This window comes from Microtus pennsylvanicus, chromosome 8 (assembly GCF_037038515.1).
Source record: "Microtus pennsylvanicus isolate mMicPen1 chromosome 8, mMicPen1.hap1, whole genome shotgun sequence".
In the NCBI taxonomy this organism is placed as follows: domain Eukaryota; kingdom Metazoa; phylum Chordata; class Mammalia; order Rodentia; family Cricetidae; genus Microtus; species Microtus pennsylvanicus.
In genome coordinates, this window is record NC_134586.1 from 32552344 (window position 1) to 32576685 (window position 24342).

At 46.9% G+C, this 24342-nt stretch overlaps 1 protein-coding gene across 5 annotated transcripts in view; it reads right to left on the bottom strand.

Moving 5' to 3' along the window:
* Positions 1–24342, bottom strand: part of Atg7 (autophagy related 7) — a 215459-nt gene that overhangs the window by 113237 nt on the left and 77880 nt on the right. For all 5 annotated transcript variants that reach the window (XM_075983126.1, XM_075983124.1, XM_075983122.1 and 2 more), the window contains one exon: positions 16455–16535. In XM_075983126.1, coding sequence (XP_075839241.1) covers positions 16455–16535 — 81 coding nt within the window. The remainder of the gene's footprint in view (positions 1–16454; positions 16536–24342) is intronic.

Consider the following 24342-nt stretch of genomic DNA (forward strand, 5'->3'; position numbering starts at 1 on the left):
AGCCTTTCTCTAAACCAGGGCAAACACACTAAGAAAGAAATCAGGAAAATAATTCCATTCACAATAGCCTTTTTTTTTTTTACCTTGGAATAAACCTACCCAATGATGTGAACGACATCTACAATGAAAACTTAATACACCAAAGAAAGAAACCAAGGAAGATTAGAAGATGGAAAGACCTCCCAAACTCGTGGATCCGAACAATCACTATTGTGAAAATAGCCACCATGCAAAAGGCAACCTACAGGTTTAGTGTAATCCCAATCAAAATCTCAGCAAATTTCTTCATAAGAAATAGAAAAACAATCTTAAAATTCATACAAAAGCACGCACACAAAAACAAACAAACAACCACAAAAAGCCCACAAAAAAATTGGAACTGCCAAAGTAACACTGAGTGACAGGAACAATACTGGAGGAAGCAATATATCTGATGTCGAGTTATACTACAGAGCCATAGTAAGAAAAACAGCATGGTACTGGTACAAGAATAGGACACACAGGTCAGTGGGATAGAATAGAATATTCAGACATAAGTCCATGCAATTAAAACTACCTGTTTTTTTTTAAAGCCACTAGAAAAAGCACCTGGGCACCTACTTGTAGTAGAATAAAACCAGATCCAAATCACTCACTCTGCACAAAACTCAACTAAAATGGATCAAGAACCTCCTCAATATATAACCCAGAAACTCTGAAACTCTGAAGGAGTCAAGACAGGCGTAGTAGACAAAATAACTGACAAATGGGATCTCACAGGATAAGCTTCTGTCTAGCAAGGGATGCCTTCAATGGAGTGAAGAGGGAGTCCACGGAATGGGAGAGAAATCTTTGCTAACTATATGTCTGACAGAGGGTTAGTGTCTAGAATATAAGAGAACTCAAGATATTTAACATCATGGAAACAACCCAATTTTTAAAAAAAGTGTTATGGACCTGAAAAAAGAGTTTTTAAAAGAACCTAAGGGCTACCAAACATTTTTAAAAATATGTTTAACATCACTAGCCATTAGAGAAATGAGGGGAAAAAAAAACCCTGACATTCCACCTTACCCCATTCAGAAAGGCTATTGTCAAGAAAACAAAGACGACACATGTTGGTGATAATGTGGGGGTGCAAACTAGTGCAGCCACTATGGAAATCAGTGTGGGGGTTTCTCAAAAAAGTAAAAACTCCTGGTATATGCCCAAATGCTGCATATCCTACCGCAGAGATTCTTGCTAGTTTATGTCCACTGCTGCCCTATTCAAGAGTCAGGAAGGAGAATCAGCTAGATGCCCGTCAGTGGATGGATGTGTGAATAATAAAAATGTGCTCAGAAGAGCCTGCTTCTGCACTGGGAAGGTCACTACAGAGATTCAAAAACTGATCAAATTGCTGAAAATAAGTGACCTGTGTGCTCAGCCATAATGGGACATCTATATTAACACCTCCCCTAAAGGCGTGGGGAACATCCTGGAGGAGGGGCTGTGTGGTGGTTTAAATGAGATGTCCCCCTAGGTTCATACATCTGAACACTTGGTTCCCAGATGGTGGTGCTGTATGGGAGGTTTAGGAGGTACAGCCTTGCTGGATGAACCATGTCACTGGAGGTGGGTTGGGAAACAGTACCCACACCATTTCCAGTTGCTATGCTTTGTGCTGTGGTTATGGTTCAAGGCATGAGTTCTCCTCATGCTGCTCCAGCCACCATGTCTGCCTGCTGTCACACCTCCCCACAGTGATGGTGGTGAACTTTAACCCTCTGGAACTGTAAGTCCAAATCAATCCTTCTTTCTAAGTTTCCTGGGTCATGTGTTTTATCAGAGTGACAGAGGGATGAGAGAAGTGCTGTGATATGCTATATTCTGGAGACAAGTCATATCCATTACACTATGATCTCTCTGCAGCTATGATCCCCTGCACAAGGCCAAGCCAATCAACACTCCAGCATGGACAGCAGAGGGGCGTGGGAGGCTCCACCCCTTCTGAGAAGCTACGGGCAACTGGATGCAGGTGATGGTGGGTTACCATGCTCTGGCGGACCTTGCCTCCACACTTAGGTGCATGCAGACAGCACTAATTGGACTCTGGGTCATGAGAAGGTGGAGAGGTGAAGAGGAGGAAGAAGATGGGAAGTTTTGGGGGTGTCACAGTTTTTGTCAATGTGTCACAAACATAGATAAAAAAAACATAGATAATACAAGACAGCAACTAGAGCTGTCTCGATCCACAAGAGAGGGCTCCCCAAGGAACATAAAGGATGTCAGAAATTATCTTTCTCTCCATCTTTCCTTCTTTCTTACTGCGTCCTCCTCCCTCTCTTCATTTAGGGTCTCATGTATCTCAGGGTGGCATTGGACTAACTATGTAAAGCCAAGAATGACCTTGAGCTTCTGATCCCCTTGCCTTCCCCTCCCGAATGCTAAGATTAAGGGTGTGTGTCACCACAACCTCTTTTATAGTTCTAGGGACCCAACCCAAAGCTTCAACCATACTAGGCTAGTATTCTACCAAATGAGCTACAGCCCCAAGCCCAGAAATTACTTTCCTGTTGAAAATTCTATCATCCAAGATATATACAACTTGCTAGCAATACTGTACAAGGACCTCTAACCATGTGCAACCCAGGCCAGCCTAAGACCATGCAGAAGCACTGGAAACTCAGGAAAGTCAACAGAAGATCCCACTGACTCATCCAGTTAAAGCGAGCTAATGAAAGGAGACTATTTCTACACCTACCTACTGAGCTTTCCATGTGAAATATTTATTTATCTAAAGACCCACAGCTGGGGCCTCTTCTAGTTTGCACAGGTATACTGGATGACTTGGCCTTCGGAGCTGCTAACTGAACATTTGTATGTGTGGCAACATTTGGTCTGAGACATGACTTCATTGTTATGGGCCTGGTAGCATGATGCCTCTAGCACTGGAAGCTACCTGTGTCTACCAAAACAACATGCGCTGTTTGGGAACTGGACTTGCAGGGATGGGAGGGCAGGAGATTTCCCAAAGAAGCCTGTTGGGACAGAGCCTCATAGCAGGAGCAGATTCTCACCGAGCCGAGGCACAAACTTGCCATTCTGAGCCTTCCAGGAGAAAGGCTGTTTCCCTTTAGTAGGGTAAACCACAGGAAGCTCCACAGACAGCCTTGGGGTGTGGGCTCCCTAGACCTGGGACTCTGCCAATCATGTCTGCACTGTATTTTGGCCCCTAGAATGCAATGATACTCCAATTTTATTTTAAGAAATTCTCCCCAAATATCTGGCCTCTAGATTCTACTCAAAATGACATCACTTAATCAATACTACTATTAGAAGGGATGGATGAGGGAAGCTATGCCACTTCCGCAAGTCAGCAAGGCTAGAAGCACCTGTGTTACAGCATTCTCTTGTCGCAGCAGCTACAAGTCCCCAATCCTCCAAGGTGTGTTTTACGCTGAAGAGGAACTAAAACAAAAGGGAACTAAGTTTGTTCTGAGGGCAAAGTTTAAGCTGCCTACAGTTTTCCTGAGCATGGCCTGAAATGTGACCAGCCCCCCTCCCCCAAAAGTCTCTACAGACAGCAGAGTGCCCTTCAAAAGACCAAGACCTCTAAAGACAGCAAACAGTTCCCCACTCAGCCTGGCTGCTAACAGTGTCAAGTGGGATCTTTCTTGCTAGCACAGTGGCTAGCCTGATCACATTACTGAGAGGGTGGGAGGCACTTAAGTCTGGCTAGGTATGCCAGACTCCCATGTCCTCTGAGCCCACAGTCCTTGATGTCTGACAGATGGGACAGCTTTCTTGCTAGTCATTTCACAGAGCACTGCAAGGGACATGGAGATAGCCTCCATCAGTGCTACGGAAGGAGCCAAGGAGGGAAAAGACAAAACCAGGGCAACTCTCACCCTTGTGGGCACTACCAGGCCCCCACCAGTTTACAGCTATGGCAGGAATGAGCAAGGGCCCAGACTTCCAAGAAATAGTGGGGCAGGGACAGCATAGCAATGTAAGTGCCACTCTGTCTCCTGTCTCTGCTTCACAGAGACCAGAGAGTCAACAGTCAGTCACAGGTGACCGCCTCCCCCGCCAAAGCTTTCTGCTGGCTCAGCTTAAGTGCAGGCACCTGAGCAGATGCTCGGGCCTCAGGACAGACAAACATCATCCTCCCCACCATTACGTTCTCAGGAGCACCAACTGTGGCTGCAGGGAGGCTAATAACCAAACTCCTAGGTGAGCAGACCGCATGAAATGGAAAGACACAGGCTTCAATACCCTGGGTGTTGGTATCTGCTCCCTCCAAAGCACTGTTGCTTTGGCAAAAAATGGTTCATGCTTCTTGTTTCTGTCTCCTCTTGAGGACCTCTAAAGATGGGACATTTTTACACTGTAAATGAGAATATTTATTTTAAAAAGAGGAGAGAAAGTCACCCAATTTCTGTTCAAAGGAGACATAAAGGCACTTATCCATGCTGGGTGGTGGTGGCACATACCTTTAATCCCAGCACTCAGGAGGAAGAGGCAGAAGGACCTCTGTGAGTTCCAGGACAGTGAGGGCTACACAGAGAAACCCTGTCTCAAAAAACAAAAACTAAAACAGAACAAAACAAAAAGACACTTATTCAGTCCCATTGGGCGGTGCCAGACACACAGTCTCTTACTTTATTGTTATGATCACTGAAAAGGTATTTTAGCTCTTTTTTTTTTTTACCAAACTGGATGATCGCAGTTAGCATACCTGCTGCTCTAAGGGCCACATGGAGAGATTTCCCAAGTCTATTAAGGGGGAAAAATTCAAGATGCATTGCTGTATATGCGCTTTAACCAGTCCTCTGATAGTTTGGGAAGGGAAACCTGGAGGGCTTTTGTTCTTTAAGATAAAACAAAAAGATAAGAGCATTACTTAAAGCAAGGAAGGACAGACCCTCTGGATGCATGGCTGTCATCACCTAACATAAACAAGTCATGAGGACATTGACTTCGGGAACAGAACATCAGTCAGTTCCTTTGCCTCTCCTGGGGCAAAAAGTCTGCATTGCTAAATATTTTGAGAAACACCAAAGGGGGCTGGCAAGACGGCTCAGCAGGTGACAGCACCTGCTGACAAGCCTGACTGACCTGAGTTCAATCCCTGGGATCCACATGGTGAAAGGAGCATCAGCTGGAGCAAGGAGCTCTCGACTTCCACTCATGTGTCCACACACAAACCGAGCAAGCAAGCAAATGCAATGAAAAGGAGCATTCCTTGGAAGAGAAGGAAATACCAGGGTAGCGTAAAGAGAGGGCATTTCAGAACTCTGCAGGGCAGCCAGCAAAGCCTTCAGAGAATTCACTGCTGGAATTACCCTTGAATCCAATGTTGAGCCAACGTCAGTAACTCCCAAAGGCAAACTCTGGACATGATCTTCCAAGAGAGGAACAGTTCACCAGTGGTGTCACTACAGCAGGTGGGAATGTAAATGCTGTAAATGCTAAGAGGAATCTGCTAGACAAACAAACGCTGAAAGGCCACATCCCTACCTGCACACCAGCCAGCAAAGGGCACTGTGCTGTCATGCTGGGGGATGAGGGTGCATCCCACTAGACAGACGCCCTGGGATGACGCCTTGCCTTCTTTGATTCCCACTTTGTACTGTTCATAAACGTATCCATGAGCTATTGTTTGTTCTCACCATTCACAACACACTGTTTCTTACCATCTGCCAGGACACAGGCGTCCCCTGCAGCCGATGTTCAGTGGCTGGCTAAAGATGACTGAAGGACTGCATGCATAGGAGGTGACACCATCTAGCTTTACTGTCAGGTCCAGGGGGAAATCAGCAAAAGCTCACCATGCTATCATCCAAAAATAGTCCATAAATTATCAGCTATTATTATGATTTTAGTGTTTTGAAATGAGATCTCCCTCTAAAGCACACTTGGGCTGGCCTCAAACTCCTACCTCAGTCTCGAGTACTGTAATAATTTGAGCAATTCATTACTTTCAGCTTCATAAAATTATTTAACTGAACTGCTTCTATAGTCAGTAAAATAAGTTCATGTAAATTATCTTCGGATATTACAAATACTCCATTTAAGTAGTTATATTAGGGCTGGAGATATGGCTCAGTGACTGAAGTGCTTACTGTTCTTCCAGAGACTTCTATTCTGTTCCCAGCACCTACAAGATGCATCACAACCACCTCTAACTCCAGCTCCAGGGGATCTAATGCCCTTTTCTGGCCTCTGCTGGCTCCTGCATACAGTTGTTGCACATGAACTCAGGCAGGTGTACACATATACACATAAATATAATAAATAAGGGCTAGAGAGAAAGTTCAGCAGTTAAGAGCATCTACTGCTCTTGCAGAGGAGCTGGGTTCAATTTACAACACCAACATGGAGGCTCACAACTGCCTTAACTCCAAATGATCTGATACCCTATTCTGGCCTTCAAGGGCTCCTGTGTGCATGTTGTACATATAACCTCACATAAGCACAGGCACATGAAAATACCTAAATCTTTATATACTTACAAACAAATATTATATAGTTTTTACAGGCATAAACAAGTAGGTACTTAAAAGCTTCCCAGTCTAAGTGTATACGTCCCTCACTTCAGTGATGAGATCGAAGCTGCTTCCTGGCCCTTCAGTCTGCTGTATCACATAAATAACGAAGGGAATGAGGAACACGAAGAGAGATTGCCAGGCTCTGGGCCCTCAAGGAAAGAACTGACCCACAGAACTCTGAGCAGTGTTAGTGTCCTCTGTGCCCCAGCTGGCTGCAGCTGGGCACAGGACATACCCAGTGTCAGATCAGTCCTTCATACAGTTTCCTGGGTTAAAGACAACGAGTCTCCAAAGAAAGCTGGTAACTTTCCAAAGCCTCACTGGTCATGGTGGGACTGGGCTGGTGGAGGGACTGCCTCCCAGTTGCTCTTCCAGAACTTGGACAAGCTACTATAACAAGCCTCAGAGGGCCTAGCTGGATGACGTCAGGAAACCACCTAAACACTCTGCAAAGCTACAGAGGGTATACAAACAGGTTGACTGCGTTCGTCAATGTGAACACAGTCCATGACCCAAAAGACGTAAGAAGCAAGAGATAGTTGTAGGACAGAGGCTGAGTGAACAGAGTTATTTCCAAACTAAAATAGCCTAGTGCATCAATGTCCTGAAGATAAGCAGACCTAACAATCAGTGGGTCCACTGAAAAATGTCACAGCCCGGGGTGAGAAAAGTGAGAAGGGGAGGATGGGGGGAGGTTGGGGGGATGGGATGGTTGGGATAAAGGAAGGGTGGATATGGGAGCAGGGAAGTATATGTCCTAATTAAGGGAGCCATCTTAGGGTTGGCAAGAGACTTGAACCTAGAGGGGCTCCCAGGTGCCCAGGGCGATGTCCCCAGCTAGTACCTTGGGCAACTGAGGAGAGGGAACCTGAAATGACCCTATCCTATAGCCATACTGATGAATATCTTGCATATCACCTTAGAACCTTCATCTGGTGATGGATGGAGATAGAAACAGAGACCCACATTGGAGCACCGGACTGAGCTCCCAAGGTCCAAATGATGAACAGAAGGAGGGAGAACATGAGCAAGGAAGTCAGGACCGCGAGGGGTGCACCCATCCACTGTGACAGTGGGGCTGATCTATTGGGAGCTCACCAAGGCCAGCTGGACTGGGACTGAATAAGCATGGGATAAAAAGGGGCTCTCAGAACATGGCGGACAATGAAGGCTGATGAGAAGCCAAGGACAATGGCACTAGATTTTGATCCTACTGCATGAACTGGCTTTGTGGGAGCCTAGCCTGTTTGGATGCTCACCTTCCTGGACCTGGATGGAGCGGGGAGGACCTTGGACTTCCCACAGGGCAGGGAATCCGGACTGCTCTTCAGACTCGAGAGGGAGGGGGAATGGAGTGGGGAGAGGGGGAGAGGAGTGGGGGGAGGGGGAGAGGAGTGGGAGAAGGGGGAGGGAAACGGGAGGCGGGGAGGAGGTGGAAATTTTTTCAACAAAAAATATAGAAAAATTAAATAAAAATAAATAAAATAAAAAAATCTTTTAAAAAGAGAAAGATTAAAAAAAATGTCACAGCCCTGTATTTCCCAGTCTTCAGAGGAGCCAGGAGGAAGCCTGAAGGGAAAGCGTGCTCGGGTGACTACAGGTGACAGGAAGCAGGATGACTTCAGATGGCCTCAGAGGACTGAGGGTCAACAGGGAGGAGCAAGGCTGAGTCCTCTGAAATCGTGAGGAGCGTATTCTCAGTGGGCTGTGAGGGGCACGAAGGCAAGCTTTCTGCAGTTTTTAAAACCCAGGGCAGCCTTGAGCTGGTGTGGGAAGTCCTTCTGTATATGCATTGATTTTATTGGTTAAAAAGTAGCTGCTTTCGGCCAATGGCTTAACAGAATATAGCCAGGCTGGAAGAGATATATAGAGAGAAAGTAGGCAGAGTCAGGAGAAGCCATGTAGCCGCACCATAGACAGACGCCAGATGCCAGACAGAACTTTACTCGGTAAGCCACAGCCATTACACAGACTAATGGAGATGGGTTAGTTTAAGATATAAGAGCTAACTAAAAATATGCTTAAGCCATTGGCCAAACAGTATTGCAAATAATATAATTTCTGTGTGATTATTTTGAGTTAGGACGGTTGGGAAACAAACTAGCAGCCTCCTCCAACATTGAGCCTTGACTTCCAGATCCTGGCCTCTGTCCTTGTATCCATCTGTGGAGAAACAGTGCAGCTTGAGGCACCACAGACTCAGGGACACTTGGGGCCACCACAGTGGTCTTTGTTTTCTTTCGGGTCTGGTGTCAACACCAGTCCCAGGAGTGGGCAAAGGCCCTGGTGCCCAGCCCGGGAAACTGAATATGCGTCAGTCACTGCAATTTCCCTGGGAAACAGAAAATATTTTCCTTGCTCTGTGGATGAGGAAACTGAAGCAAAGGGAGGAACATCTGAGATTTTCCGAGATGGAGGGAGAGCCAAGAGCTGTGAGGTTAGGACTCGTAGCTGAGCCCTGCTCCCTGGCTCTGGCGGGACATCCCAGCTCCTTTTGGGAGCCCAACAGCTCTGGAGCTCGGAGAAACACGAGTTGCTAAGGATGAGATGTGGGATACCACACAACCACACATATGGATCCTATCACCCATTCAAACAGAAAGCTTGAGGCCTTGCTGGGTAAGTAAGATAGGAGAAGAGGGACCAGGGTGGAGGTTACTCATCATTTTCCCAACAAGAGATTTATGTCCCTTTTGGAAAGGGGAAGAAAACCCTGGCTGCAGCTCCGTTTTGAGTAATATTTGCCACTGAGAAGCCATATGCAGAAACTCCTGGCAGAAGTCCTGGGGAGCTCTTCCGGCTGGGTGCTAGCCAGTCCTTGTAGAGAGCTGAGAAGCGGGGAGGATGCTTGACAGAGCACTCTAATCCCTCTACCTGAAGATCATTTCAAACTCATGGCAGGAATCAAAGAGATTATCTACACGTCACTGTGTGCATATACCTTCCCTGACAAATCAAGGGCACAACCCACAGTTCGCAATGGCAGCCAACGACCGAGGACCCTTCTCCTTAGATATATCTTCATACTCTTCTGCAGATTGCTGGGCTGGGATGTGGTTTGGTGATGGAATGCTTGCAAAGCAAGCCAGAGGCTCTGGCTTCCACCCCCTGCACAGGACACACAGAAAAATTGCCGGCGAAACAAAGACTGAGAGAATAGCAACATAAAGTGCAGAAGCGAAAAGCTCGAAGAGCGAGGAGAGAGCCAGCACTTATCTCATCTAGCTGACTCACTGGACAAAGGAAGACACGGGGGCGGGCAAAGGCAGAAGCACCTACCTTGGGGTCACTCAGCAGGCAGGCGAGGGAGTGAACACAGCCAGGACCCTGGGAATCCCCCCACTGTGGCTGCTTCATGCTAGGAAAGCCCCTAAGCTCCAGGCTGAGGTGAGAGAGTTATGTATGCAATTTTAAGACTCAAAACAAAGACACTCCACCTTGGGAAAGTCTGCTCATGTAGACAAATGGCTGTCCTCGTCAAGTCGCCACTGGGCACCTAACAACCTGAGCGCAGTGTTTTCTCTGGCCATTAAGTAAGCTGTGCTCGCCTGGAATTGCTCTCATTCTCTCTCCCATGAGTTAAGTCTGTCTTTTAGAAAGACAGATTGTCTTTAAATCTGTCTTCTCAGCTCAGAAGTGGCTCTCAACAACACCTCCTCTGTAGCCTCATTGACACAATTGGGTTGTAAAGCCAGGGGAGGCACCCTAACCTGAGCAGGACACAGGGCGGCAGCAGTTTCGTCTTTCTCTTTTCTTTAGATTATTTCATTTTTAATTCTGTATGTGGGTGGGGGCATGTGCACATGAGCACAGGTGCCCACAGAGCCCCTGGACTGCAGTTACCAGCTGTTGAGTGTTGGGAACCAAACTCAGGTCCTTTGGAAGAGCAGCAAGTGCTTTTAACTGCTAAGCACCTCTCCAGCCCCCAGCATATCACGTTTCTTGAGGATCATGTCTGTCCCCGCTTAGGAGACAGGGTCTCTGTGTAGCCCTAACTGTCCTAGAACTCACTATATTGAGCAGGCTGTCCCTGACCTCAGAGAGCTTCCTGCTTCTGCCTCCAGAGTACTGGCATTAAAGCTAGCACAATGTTTCCTCTGATCATTGTGATGGTCACCTTCCAATTACTGTAATACAATACTTGTGACAGTCCATTTTAAAAAGAAAGGGTTTGCTGTGGTTCATGGCTTTAGAAGATTCAATTCATGATCAGTTGGCCCACTGTTTCTGGGGATGAGGCCAGTTGGGTACACCATGGGAGGAGTCCATGGTAGAAAGATGCTTACCTCACTGCTGAAAGCAGAAAGGAAAGAAAGAAGAGTCCAATATCCCCTTCAAGATACATCCCTAGTGACCTCACTTCCTCTCTAAGGCTCCTATTAGCACCAAGCCTTATAAGCACAGGCCTCTGAAGAACTCTCAAAGGTAACTGGTATCAACGGCTTGTGTCTCCGGCATACAGCATGAACTCCAACCAACCGAGTAATGAATGCCTACTGTTGGGCTCTGCGTCTCTGACCCTCTCCTAAGTCCAAACTTTATCTTTCTGACCTCTAAGGTTGTGTGCACAGAACTCTCGGGTGAGAGATTGCTTCGGTCAGAGCTTCTAAAAGCAAGTTTCAACAAAGTGGTTCTGTTCTGGAATCCATGCTTCTTTTTAAAAAGTTTGTGTGTGTGTGTGTGTGTGTGTGTACATGATCATGTGAGTACATGCCCATACATGCCACGACACATCGGGTATCAGTTTCACCCTCTACCTTGCGTGACACAGGGTCTCATCTTGGCCGTCCCTGTGTATGCCAGGTTACCTGGCAGCCTGTGAGCGCTCTGAGATTTTCTTGTTCTGTCTTCCACTGTCCTAGAGGTGATGAGATTACAGATGTGCACTAACCATGCAGCTTTATGTGGGTTCTGGGGATCTGAACTCAGGTCCTTGCTCTTGCACAGCAATTGATTTTCTAGGTGAGCTATCTCCGGCCCCTAATGCTTCTCCATCATAGGGCACTGCACAACGGAAGAAAGGTGGGGTTGTATTACGTCACCACATGAATGAGCAGGCTGCTGTAAGGCAAGGAAACCATCTGACATCTGATGATGCCAGCTGGTGGCTATCACTAATGCTGCCTTCCCCTCTGCCCACGACACTCATCCCTACACTGCAGAATCACTAATGCTGCCCTCCCCTCCTGCCCACGACACTCATCCCTACACTGCAGAATCACTAATGCTGCCTTCCCCTCTGCCCACGACACTCATTCCTACACTGCAGAAGTTGCCTCACACACATCAGCAGAGGCCACTCCACAGGCTCCCCACCAGACTGGGGGTGTCACTGGCCTTGCTTAGCACAAAGTAAAACCTTAACCGTTGTGTCATGTTTTACTCTTTTGGCTTTTTGGGGGGCCCGCCACCCAGATCACAAATAAATCACATTCGAAGGCTTATTCTTAGCTGTGAATGCCTGGCCTTAGCTTGGCTTGTTTCTAACAAAGCTTTTCTTCACTTATATTGCCCGATGCCTCTGGGCTTTTATCTTTCTCTATTTCGGTATACCTTTCTTTCCTCCTTACTCCATGACTGATTGGGTAGTTTGGTGGCGGGCACCTGGCGTCTTCCTCTCCTTGTTCTCTTGCTCCTCTTTTTCCTCATTTCTCCTTCTATCTATACTCTCTGCCTGGCAGCCCCGCCTATCCTTGCTCCTGCCTCGCTACTGGCAGTTCATCTCTTTGTTAGGACAATCAGGTGTTTTAGACAGGTACAGTAACACAGCTTCGCAGAGTTAAGCAAATACAGTGTAGACAAAAGTCACACACCTGAAAATAATGCTCTCCAACACTCAACAGTAAATGTCTGGGCACATCTACATCTGTGTAGGATGCAGGCTACATGAAGGTCTGGTCTGAGCCTGAAGTGGATCTTCATCCGGGAGAAGGAGGAAGGTGGAAAATCCACTAAGAATATTTCAGGACAGACGATGACATCTGAAATCCAGCCTGCGGCTCAGGTTCAGGGGCCGCTAACACTCAACAATATCCATCTCCTATGTGTTATGTAGTGAGAGAGGGTCCTTGTTCTTAGGGAATTCACAGGGAGATGTTTGGTTGAGAAGGTACCTGTTGACTCTGGAAAATTAGGGAAAGAAACCAGAAGGGGCAGAGCTGAGGAAGAGGGGCAGCGGAGGGGAGGACGGTGGGAACCACGGAAACTCTGGACAGGGCACACAGGAGCTGACTCTGAGGTTTTCTGTAAGTTCTTATGTTCTTTCTTTTTAAAAGATTTATTTACTTTACTTTATGTGTTTGAGTACTTTGCTTGAATGCACGTATACCATGTCTGGTGTCTGAAGAAGCCAGAAGAGGAACTAGACTTGGGGATGGTTGTCAGCCACATGTGGGTGCTGGGAATTGAACACAGATCCTCGCAAGAGCAGACAGCATTCTCAACTGCCGAGCCACCTCCCCTGTCCCATTCTCTGTGAGTGTGAGGGTGTATCAGGACTAGAGATGCTCAGTGGTTAAAAGCCCTGGCTGATCTCGCAGTGAACCAGAGTTCAGTTTCCAGCATACACATCAGGCTGCTCACAACAGCCTGTAACTGCAGTTCCAGGGATCTGATGCTCCCAGCAGGCCCTCCATTCTGCCACTGCCAGACATATAATTAAAATAATAAATATTTTAAAAATTGTACCAAAAATGCAAAGTAAGCGAGAAAGAAATTAAGAGAAATACTGCTGCTAATAAATTGCCTCAATGCATTCTGGGACAGCTTTTCAGGATTTCTGGTTCACAATCAAACTTGTTGGCCTGACAGAAGTTCACCAACATTCTAGAACTGAAAAGAAACTTGTACACATGTCAAAAAGGCCTCGAAGTCCTGGTGGTAGATGCCACCACTTCAGGAAGTTCTGTGAGATGATGAAGCAGAGTAAAATGGAAACAAGGAAACAACCCTGGGCACCCACACCTCCCTGCAAACATGTGAACGGAAGAGCTCCCCCTGCTGTCCAGGCTGAGAGGGACAACGACTTAGCAGCCTAGACAGAGAAGCGAGGCCCATGTCCTTCTTTGACTCTGGTAGCACTATGACACCTACACTGTCAGTATCACTAATAAACAGGAGGTTCCTACCCCACAGACTGTATCCTGCTTCCCCAAATACCTTACTGTATTTGAAGCTAAGTCAAAACAAGAATAGAGGAAGACTTTCTTCTTGGGGAAAGCATCAAAGGAAAACATCACTTCACGGGAGCGAGAGGCAGAGGCTCAGTCCTCAGCGGGACACCCTTCTATACACCACCACCACCACCACCACAGCTGGGGAAGATCACAGGAGAGGGGCAGAGAGGATGTAAGAGCTGGGGGATGACGAGAGCCATGGAAGGTGAAGTTCTGCACTGACATGGTGGTCACATTCATGAATGCATAGAATCTATGGTTACCTGTAAGAGTCCTGGGTGAGCCAAATCTAGTCAAAATTCCAGCACAGATGGGCGAGGTGCGCTCCAGGCCTCACCCCCTACTCCTTACTGGGGAGCTACTAGTGTTTAGTAGCAGCTGGGGGAGGAAGGACCATTCTTTTTGTTTCCCTAGCTCCAGAGGATGGCCCTACAGCCACGCACATGTGGAAAGTGCTAACGGAACTGAGTTGGTTATTAAGGGGGGGATAAAGTTGGGCGGGGGTTGTACTAGGGGTCTATTTGAGGGGCCTTAAAGGGGAAAAATAGAGGAAGATAGGATCATGTGTCATTGTATATATGTATGAAATTTTCAAGAATGTGAAAAAAACTGACTTCGCAAATATCAAAGGAGAAATTTCTAGAACTCATTTTCAGTTCCAAAGAGTTTTGATTCAAACAGCAGCAATTCAGACATGACTCAGTATAAAAAACATCATGCTGAGTAAGCGCTAAGAAAACATTCTCATACAGCAACAAGGCATAATTGGAATTGTCATTTTGAAGTATCAACGCTTGGTCTGCAGATGATGGCGAACGACAGGGAAGGGGGCCAAGAAAGTAAACGAGGGGCTTCTCCTGGAAGGAGGTGCAACCTTCTCGGCACAAAGGAAATCCAATATCCAGACCACATGAAAAGTGATCGCTATGGGAACGGCGCAGCTGTGAAAATCCACGTCAGTTTGTATTAACTGGCCTGGCAAGTTTGTGTAATGCAGGACTCGCTGAACAGCCACCGACAGGAAATAACTCTGGTAACAAAGACACCATACCTGTGTTTAATCTGATGCTTACAAGGAGGGAGGACGTAAAACAAAAAAGCTATTCTCTCAAGAATAAGAAGGGGCAGGCAGTCTGAGGTATGTTTGGGGTTCTTTTTAGACAGTATCTTATGGGGCAGTTTAATTAGAAACAGCAAGAAAGCAAGAGCTCACATTTCTCCCTAGAACCCATTATCTTGGTCGCATTGATGAGCTAGGCCTGCAGAAAGCCACAGGAAACTCCTGGCACCAAAGGGTTTCAGTTTGAAAATAATCCTGCCAAGTTATTTGGAGACCAATTAGTTCAGTTGTACAAAGATAAGACAGACAGACAGACAGACAGAGACAAAGTCGTTTCCATTAAGGAAACTCATGTCTCTGCAGATAGATGTGCACATGGCCACCCTCAGGGTCCTGCCAAAGAGGACACAGGATACTTTGAGACACAACAAGAGGAATGAGCTTAGAGGTCATTTACCCACAAATTCTAAGTTTTAAATCTCAACTGGACACTCGAGATGCCCAACAATAAAGCAGGCTTAGTTTACTCTCAGAGCAGAAAGGAAAACAAACCACTCTCCACTTGGGACTGCCTAGATTTAACCAAATTCATCACTGTGGTTCATCGATCCCAAATTCCTGTTAGACCAACGGGTCAGGGCTTGGCTTCTCAGAAGACTTAGCTGCGTGAAGTTTTCAACAGAAGCTTTTCAACTCTAAGTAGACTTTTCCTAGAACTCAATTTCCTCAGCACTGCCCACGCAGGAGGCACAGCTGGGAAATCCCAGGTCTTTAACTGAGAAATGTCAGCTTGGGATGAGTGACCCCCAAAAGCTACTTTACATAGCACCCCGAGTAGGAGTCTAAAAGGGCCAGGTTGAAGGTTTAAGGCAGCAGTTCTCACCTGTGGCCTAAACAACCCTTTCACAGAGGGTGCATATCAGGTGTCCTGCATATCAGATACTTACACTATGATTCCTAACAGCAGCAGAATTACAGTTAGGAAGTAGCAACAAAAATAATCTTATGGCTGGGGTCACCACAACATGAGGAACTGTGTTAAAGGAACAGCATTAGGAAGGCCGAGAACCACTGACTTAAAGAGACATTCAAAAGGGAATCAGCTGTCACGTACAGTACACACGCGAGAATAACTCAGAGCCTAGTAAAAACTGAGATACCATGTAGTTTTAAGATGCATCAGCCGGTTCCCATTACGATGGACAACAGCCCTGCTCTATTTTTAGAGCCGCTGGAAAGATCAAAGAGGAAGGGGCCTGTTCCAGCCTCCCGATCCAGGCCCCTCATCTCTGCGTGCTTTTCCTTTGTCATTAGGAACATCTCCAAAACACTCACAGCCGGGACTGCCCGAAATCCCCACATTTTCCGGGGGAAGCTTAAAATCTGCTCTGCTCAGGAGCTCAAGGAAGGGAACCCTCAGGAGAGGAACAGAACTTCAGGAGAGGGTCGCGTTCAAGTTGGAAGTACTGTGGTTGCAGGCACTGACCCAGCATCCAGTCAGGCTCTCTGCATTCTAGAACCCGAGGTTTCCAAGGCTGGCATCTTGGAAGATGAATGCAGACCAACAACAGCAGGACCAAGTCCCCCAGGCTTCCCTTCTACACACACACACACACACACAATCAAAAAACAAGACAAGACAAAAAACACCCCGCCAGCCCTGGTGGGTTAGGATGAGGTCAACTGCTCAGAGGCAAAATGACTTACTTTGGGTGAACAGGCTGTACATTTGTCAAATGCCAAGCTGACAGGAAGGACATTATCGAACCGTGACAGAAATCCCCGGATCTAAAAACAAACAGAACAGAACAATTACGCATTAGGCAAGGGATGAAGACATCTATAAAGATGCATGTCGAATGGGTGACAAGGAGGAGGAAATGGCTATTAGGGGTCCCGACATAGGCAACTCTCTGAATGTAAGTACCCCCACCCCCTGTACTATCATAGGTTTGGGGAAGAGATAACTTACATCCCTTATTCCCAGGATATACATGATTTTTAAATATTTGAGACTTAAAATCAAATTCACTTAAAAACATAAAGAGCAACATGGGAGATCTAAGCATGTCTCGGGGCTGTGGTGTATCTCAGTTGGTAGAATCCTTGACCAGCATGCACTAGGCCTTGGGTTCCATTCCCAGCATGGCACAAAACTAGGTTGGGTGGTGCATACCTAAGAACCTAGCACAGAGGAGATAGATGCCAAAGTCATCCTTGGCTACATACACAACAGTCTAAGGCCAGCCTGGGCTGTATGAGGCCCTGTCCCCAAACCAAAATGAACATAAAAATACTGTTTAAAGAAGTGTCAGAGAGTTAGAGTGCAGCTGAGTGGCAGGTTGCTCACCTGGCATGAAAGGGGCCAGGGTTCCATGCCAGCCTCACAGAACAGAACAAAGTCAGGTCATCTAGGTTGCTCTGACTCGCCCCTCCCACAGAAACACAGAGGATTGGGGTAAGCAAGCATTTCCACAGCTCTACGCTGGCTTCTCGAGGGCGGACACTGGTGATAACGGAAGGCAGGGACTGTCCTAAAGGAAGGCCCAGTGACTAGCTGCTGAGAGCAGACCCCACAGAAATAAAAGCGCTTTCCATTGCTGGGGAAACAGCACCACCTTGAGCAGAAACATCTGATTGCAAGCAGTAAATCTACTTTGAGAGCAGCTTGTGGGTCCGTTGTATGGACCAGGGAGATGAAATAAACCTCATGAGGGTAAAACCTAGAGCATTTCCACGGACGTCAGCAGCTGCAGTAATCAAGACAACACAAATCTTGAAAGTTCGCTTGGTACCAGAATTTCCTGCTTTAAGTTGATGAAACTTAGGCTAGAAGGTAAAGCAGCCTGTCAAAACAAGCAGGAGGCAGCGGGGCTACGTTCCCACTGCTGCCACAAACACCATGGCCAAAGGTGAGTATCTATCTCAGTTAGTTTTCTAGTGTTGTGAGAAACACCATGATCAAACCTGGAGGCAGGAGCTGATGCAGAGGCCATGGAGGAGTGTTGCTGACTGGCTTGCTACTCATGGCTTGCTCAGTCTCTTTCTTATAGAAAGAACCCAGGACCACCAGCCCAAGGATGGCATCACAATGAACTGGCCTCTCTCTCATCAATCACTAATTAAGAAAATTCCCAGCTGGGCAGTGGTGATGCACTTGGGAGGCAGAGGCCAAGATAGCCAGAGCTACACAGAGATACCATGTCTCAAAAAATTAATAAAATAAAATAAAAAAAGAAAATGCCCTATAGGTATTTTTGTTGCTGTTTTTTGTTTTGTTTTTCTTTTTCCTTTTGTTTTGTTTAACATGAGGGCCCTGCTAGTTGGGGTTTCTGTCCTGCCCAGTTCCCGCAACCGTTTATACCCAGAGAAAATCACACAGAAGTCTCCAGAAGATTATAAACTGATTGGCCCATTAGCTCAGGCTTCTTATTAGCTCTTGTGGCTTATATTAACCCATTATTCTTATCTATGTTAGCCACATGGCCAGGTACCTTTTTCAGCAGGGCAGGTCATATCTTGCTTCTTCCATGGTCTGAGCAGGACTGGGGAGGAATGGACTTCCTCCTTCCCAGCATTCTCCTGTTCTCATTGTCCGACCTTTACTTCCTGTCTGGTTGTCCCACCTATACTTCCTGCCTGGCCAATCAGCTTTTATTTAAAACATGATTGACAATACATACAATTCTCCCATACCAGTTTTGTTTTGTTTTTCAAGATGGGGTTTCTCTGTAGCTTTGGAGCCTGTCCTGGCACTCGCTTTGTAGACCAGGCTGGCCTCGAACTCAGAGAGAGCCTGCTTCTGCCTGAAGGTATTTTTAAAATGAAGGTTCCCTCCTCTCTGCTGGTTGTGTCAAGTTGACATAAACTGTCCAGCACAAGCATTAAGTCAGAACTGACCGGCTCCTTGGGATCCTTTGAAAATGTGACTTTCAGCGTCCTGTCTCTGAGGTGAAAAATGGTGGCCATTTTACAAACTAGAACAAAAAGCAAGTTCAGGGGGAAAAGGCAGCCAATCAGGACCCGGAAGTCATCAACCGAAAGGACCGTAGCATTAAGTCACAAAGGACAATGTTGAGATCCTTATGAGCACCAAGAGTTCCAGGCTTAAACACACACTCTGGGGCTAGCGAAATGCTCAACAGGTGCCAAGCCTGATGACCTGAGTGAGCTCCCTGGAAGAGAGAACCGACTCCTCCAAGCTGACCTCTGATCACCACCTGTGTGCCGTGGCTCACGTGCTCACACCCACGTACACGTACACAAATAAATATAATAAAAAGATACGGTGAATGTATGTTCACAGTGTGCTTTACACACACCTAAGTTACTTTCATACTGAGTTCTTTTAAAGCAATCAGATCCAACACATTTTCCATTAAAACACTGTTGAAAGTGGCCTACAAGTTTGTGTCTCCGCTCTGTGGTGTCTCTTGGAGCTCCTGTTGTAATTTCTGTCTGTGGGATGTTTTCTGCTAAACTTATGTGGCGGGAGCAGAGCTGGAGGGAAGGGATAGAGTAGACCTGAAAGGAGAGCAGGAAAAAAGGAAGGAGAGGGAGAGAAAGAAAGCAGGAGATGCAGAGGGAGGGAGAGGGAGAGAGAGCAAGCAAGCACACAAAGGCCAGCAGCAACACGGGTGTCTATTATTGCTGTGATGAAACACCATGATCAAAAAGCAAGTTGGGAAGGGAAGGGTTTGTTTGGCTTATACTTCTATACCTGTTCATCATCAAAAGGAATCAGGACAGAAACTGAAACAGGGCAGGATCCTGGAGACAGAAGCTGATGCAGAAGCCACGGAGGAGTGCTGCGTACTGGCTTGCTTCTCACAGCTTAATCAGCCTGCTTTCTTATAGAACCCAGAACCACCAGCCCAGGGCTGACCCCACCCACAATGAGCTGGGCCCTCCCTTATTAATAACTAATTAAGAAAATGCTTTACAGCCGGATCTTATGGAGGCATTTTCTCAATTAGGATTCCCTACTTCCAGATAACTCTAGTTTGTGTAGCAAGGTGACATAAGACAGGCTGGCACACCAGGTCACAGGCCTCTGACCAGGCCTCCAGCCATCTCAGCAGCCTCACCAGGTAAGCTTTATTCATGGTACGCTTCGGTCTTGCTTCAGATGTTTGTGTTTGAGACGGGATGACTCTGTAGCTCAGGCTGGCCGTATACTAAGGTAATCCGTCCGTCGGTGCTGGGATGATGGGTGAGCCCCCTCACCCAGCTGCAGAGCTACTTGTTGGAAAACCCTTTCTCCACAAAAGAGTCCAAGGCTTTGAACAAATGCCGCAGGAAACGACAAGGCTAGGGACTGTGAAGAACCGAGAACCCAGAAATGATCTCTTGTGTGTGTGGCCAACTATATTCCCTCAGCCCGACAGGAAATGCATAAAACTTAGAGAGCAGAGGCTGCTGTCAATAGTTCAGCGCCATCCTTAGACATGCATGACTCCCAGAGTGACCCACACAGTCCAGGTTATGCAAAAGTCCTAAAGGATGTATCCAAATCTTTTCAGAGAGGCCAGACTTCAACTCAAAGAAAGTAAAGATCTACCCCATACCTAAATTCTTTCTACATATTTGGAGCCAAATAAATATTTAAATTAAGACTGCAAAGTGATGTCAAAGATTCTATTCTCTGCACTTTTCTGTTTTTAAGACCTATTGTGAGTGTGTGAATGTGTGTGTGAGCAGTGCCATAGAGAGAAGTTATTAGGATGTCCTGGTGGTTGTGAGATTTCAGACTTGGAATCTGGGCACTAAAACTGGGTCCTCTGTACACGGCATGCGCTCTTAGCCACTGAGCCATCTTTCTAGCCACCATGCTCCCTTTCATAGATGAAAGCACGAAGGAGACATGGAAGCTCATACAGAAATCAAGTCAGTGCAGGGGCTGGGGGAGGGACGGGAAAGGACACCAGCCCAAAGGAACTGTTGGGGTGACAAATGCACCAAGCCTCCTCTGTGGTGAGATGCGAGTGTAGGCACTTGTCAACACTTACTAAAGGGTACAACTGTTGACTATAAATTATGCCTTGGAAAGGTTGATTTAGAAATAGTTTATAAATTTGGTATTTTCAACAAGTTCAATAATGCAGACTTCTGAAGCCCCCATCCTCAAATAATCACCAGTGTATCTTCCTAGGGGGAAATGGTTTTCATTTATTTATTTTTGGTTCTTGATGCTAATCCCAGGACCCTGTGATTGCTAATTCTACCACAGAGTTATGTGCCCTCCTGCCCAGAAGAAAAGATATGCCTAAGCTAACCCCAAATATGTTTCTTTCCGCTACCTGCAATGTGGCAGGACCCTGGAGAAAAGCTACCTTGGCTTTCTTGGCTCCTGCCCTGCTGGTCACTGTCAGACCCCAAACAGGCGAAGCTGGTAAGGTGAAATCTAAGCTGTCAAGCAGCCCTGGGTTATCCTGGACTTGGCTATCAGGGCTTGCCAGACAAGAGACACTGTGCTGGGTGGCAGATGGAAGGTAGCAGGCAGGAAGCACACGGCATGAGTGCAGGGCTGTTAAAGGGGTGTTGGCGGTCTCAGCACTCCGCCTGTCCAGTGTGCCCATACTTCACCAGGCATACAAGGACCTTCAGGAAACACGCCAAGCAATGGCAAACACCAGAGGTTAGTTCAAGGAGTGGGCCTGGCTACGTGCCACCATAAAGTCTTTCTTCCTAGCTCAGGGTGGTGCATCTACAATGACCACAACGCTGGAAATTTCCAGTGGTGGCTCTGGGCTGTGCTGGTGAAAGTTTATTCTGGAAGGGCTCGGACTGATGGCAGAGCAGGGATGGGCACCTCAATTGGGTGGTTGTAATTTTAGCTAAAGTGACTTCAGTTTTACACCAGGGCCCTCCTACCTCTGGTCTGTTCTCCATGCAGCAGACAAAGCGTACCCTCGTCATGCCAAGTGAGGATGCAGCACATTCACATGCACAGGCACCGTGCCAGGTCTCCAAGGGGAGTGCTTTCACCTGTCCTGTGGCAGCTCATTTGGCGTCATTGCCATCCCGTTACCTTCCACCACTTTCCAGATGAGATAACCAAGACTCGGAGAAATGGCACAGCCTTACAAGCACTACAGATTAAAGCCAGGAATCTCATTTCTGGTTTATTTTGGCTCTAAAATCCTGGTGGAGAAGCTGAAATGCACAGAGAGAGGAAGGAGGGAGAGGAAGGGAGGGAGAGGAGGAGGAATTCAAACACTCTGTGAAAGGAAAACGCAGATGGTAACACCTCTCAGGTGAATTCAATTATCTTCAGTGGCTTTTGCCAGGTTGGATACAAAATAAATAGATCAGGAAAGGAAGGGGCCTTCCTCTCTGAACCACTGTCCTGGCCATGTTTCCACCAGTGCTCAGTAAAACTAACCTTGGTGCCAAGCCCACTTAGCCTCAATGGGATCCTAAGATCAACTGCTCAGGAACAAATGGTCACCCCAAAGGTGCCCCCGATGCTCGGGTGTTGCAGCAGCTCCCTTCAAGCTTGGCAAGGTTGCTAGAGCTTGGAGTCTGCATGCATAAAAACATGCTCCAAACTCCAGATCGATCCTGGACGCTGGAAAAGATTCTTAATCTCATTCCGTGCCAAGATGGAGTTTAGCAACAGTGAGCCCCGGGCACAGTGCAGAGGTCTTTGTTTCAGATAACAGCTTCCGTTCCCATCCCTTGCTGCCTCTCATTATTGAAGTGGAGCCACAGAGGGACCAAAGAGCTAACCTGGAAGCCAGCCAGCATCATCTTCAGAAAATATTGCAGGATACAGCTAACTCTCAAGATGTAGCAAGCACTGTTTTCCGAGTTCTAGGATTCTAATTTCCTTTTTAGAGATAAACTTCCACTTTAATAAAAAGTGGAAAGAGAAAGAAAGCCAGCACAGGCAACTATCTCATGTGCCCCAAACTCTGCTAGTGCTTAATAAATACCATCTATATTTAGATTATATTATATATAATATATATAATATAATATAAATACATTATATATTTAGTGACTCTCGGGGGCTCGTTATTAAGTTGTCCCCAGACAGGAAACATGAGGTTCAGAGGAGATGGGACACTTGCCCAAGGAGAAGGCAGACTGCATGAGGGTGTAGTCAGATCATATACCCAGGACCACTCTAGCTTTCAGATACTTCCCATTGGATGGAGATCCTACCACACCCTTGTGGTCTGGTTGTCTACTACCTCAGACTATAGCAAGAGCAAGCACTTCCTTGCTAGCTCTGATCCCAGTGTACCCTGCACATCTGTGCCTGGAAAGCACCTGCTTGGTTGGTTGGGCAGAGAAGGTGAATAGCATGGCTAGGTCAGAAACCACAGCAGCCAACACAGTAGAACTGCGAACCACCCACTTCTGTCACCGCCTAGCTGAGGGCCACGGAACCCGAGGGGAGGGAGAGGAAGGAAGTTCTTTACTAGGCTACAGCTCTTGGCTGGGCCTCCTCTAAGGAGACAGTCTTCATCTCCCAGGGCACAAGAGTTGAGCATCCTTGAACCCCAAAATAAGGAGACTTTTTTAAAAATAGAAGACCTGGGATGGAGAAATGACTCGATGGTTAAGAGCACATACTATTCTTCCTGAGGAACTGAATTTGATTCCCCAAGCCTACATATATCAGGCAGCTTACAACTGGCTGTAACCCCAGCTCCAGGGCATCTGACAGCTCTAACCTCTGTGGGTACTTGTGTTCTTGTGTGTATGTGCGTGTGTGCAAACACACACACCAACATCAATTAAAACAATAAAAGTAAATCTTAATAAAAAGAAGTAGAAGACTGAAGTCTGGGTAGAATGGCATCAGAGCCTTAGCCGACAGGAAATGAACAGTGGCCGAGCCTCCAGCTCCCTCTCTCCCTTACCTCACTCAGGCCTCCCAGGCCAGCCTTGCTCATGCCCTGCCCTAGTTTTGCTTTTCTGCAAAGAGTTAAAAAAAAAAAAAAAGAACTCAAGCGCCCCAGAGAATCATGGGCTTCCAAGAGCAGGGAAGGGCACACACACACACTCAGGCACAGGACACAGGCACTCAGGGACTTCTCCTTACTTCAGAGCTAGAAGTGCATTCCCCAAAGACAAAAATGCTAACTGCTCAGTCTGCAAGATAAAACAGGTCTGGGTGTCTGGACACCTGTAGCAGGTCATTAGACCACAGGCCACTAAGTTCTGTCAGTCAGGCTCTCTTAGGGACCTGCAGGCCAACTTCCTCGAGTGTCAAGAGAGGTCTGTACATTTTTACAAGACCTGAATGGGTCTCCATCAAAGTCTTGTAGAGCTCAGTCATCATTCAGAAGCCAGGGAAAGATAACTATGGTCAATTGTCGGTCAATTGTCGAGGACAACAAGGCTGAACTTGGAGTCTCCTAGGAGATACACCTCAGGGCATGTCTGTGAGGGAGTCACCTAGGAGATACACCTCGGGGCATGTCTGTGAGGGAGTCACCTAGGAGATACACCTCGGGGCATGTCTGTGAGGGAGTCACCTAGGAGATACACCTCGGGGCATGTCTGTGAGGGAGTCACCTAGGAGATACACCTCGGGGCATGTCTGTGAGGGAGTCACCTAGGAGACACACCTGGGGCGTGT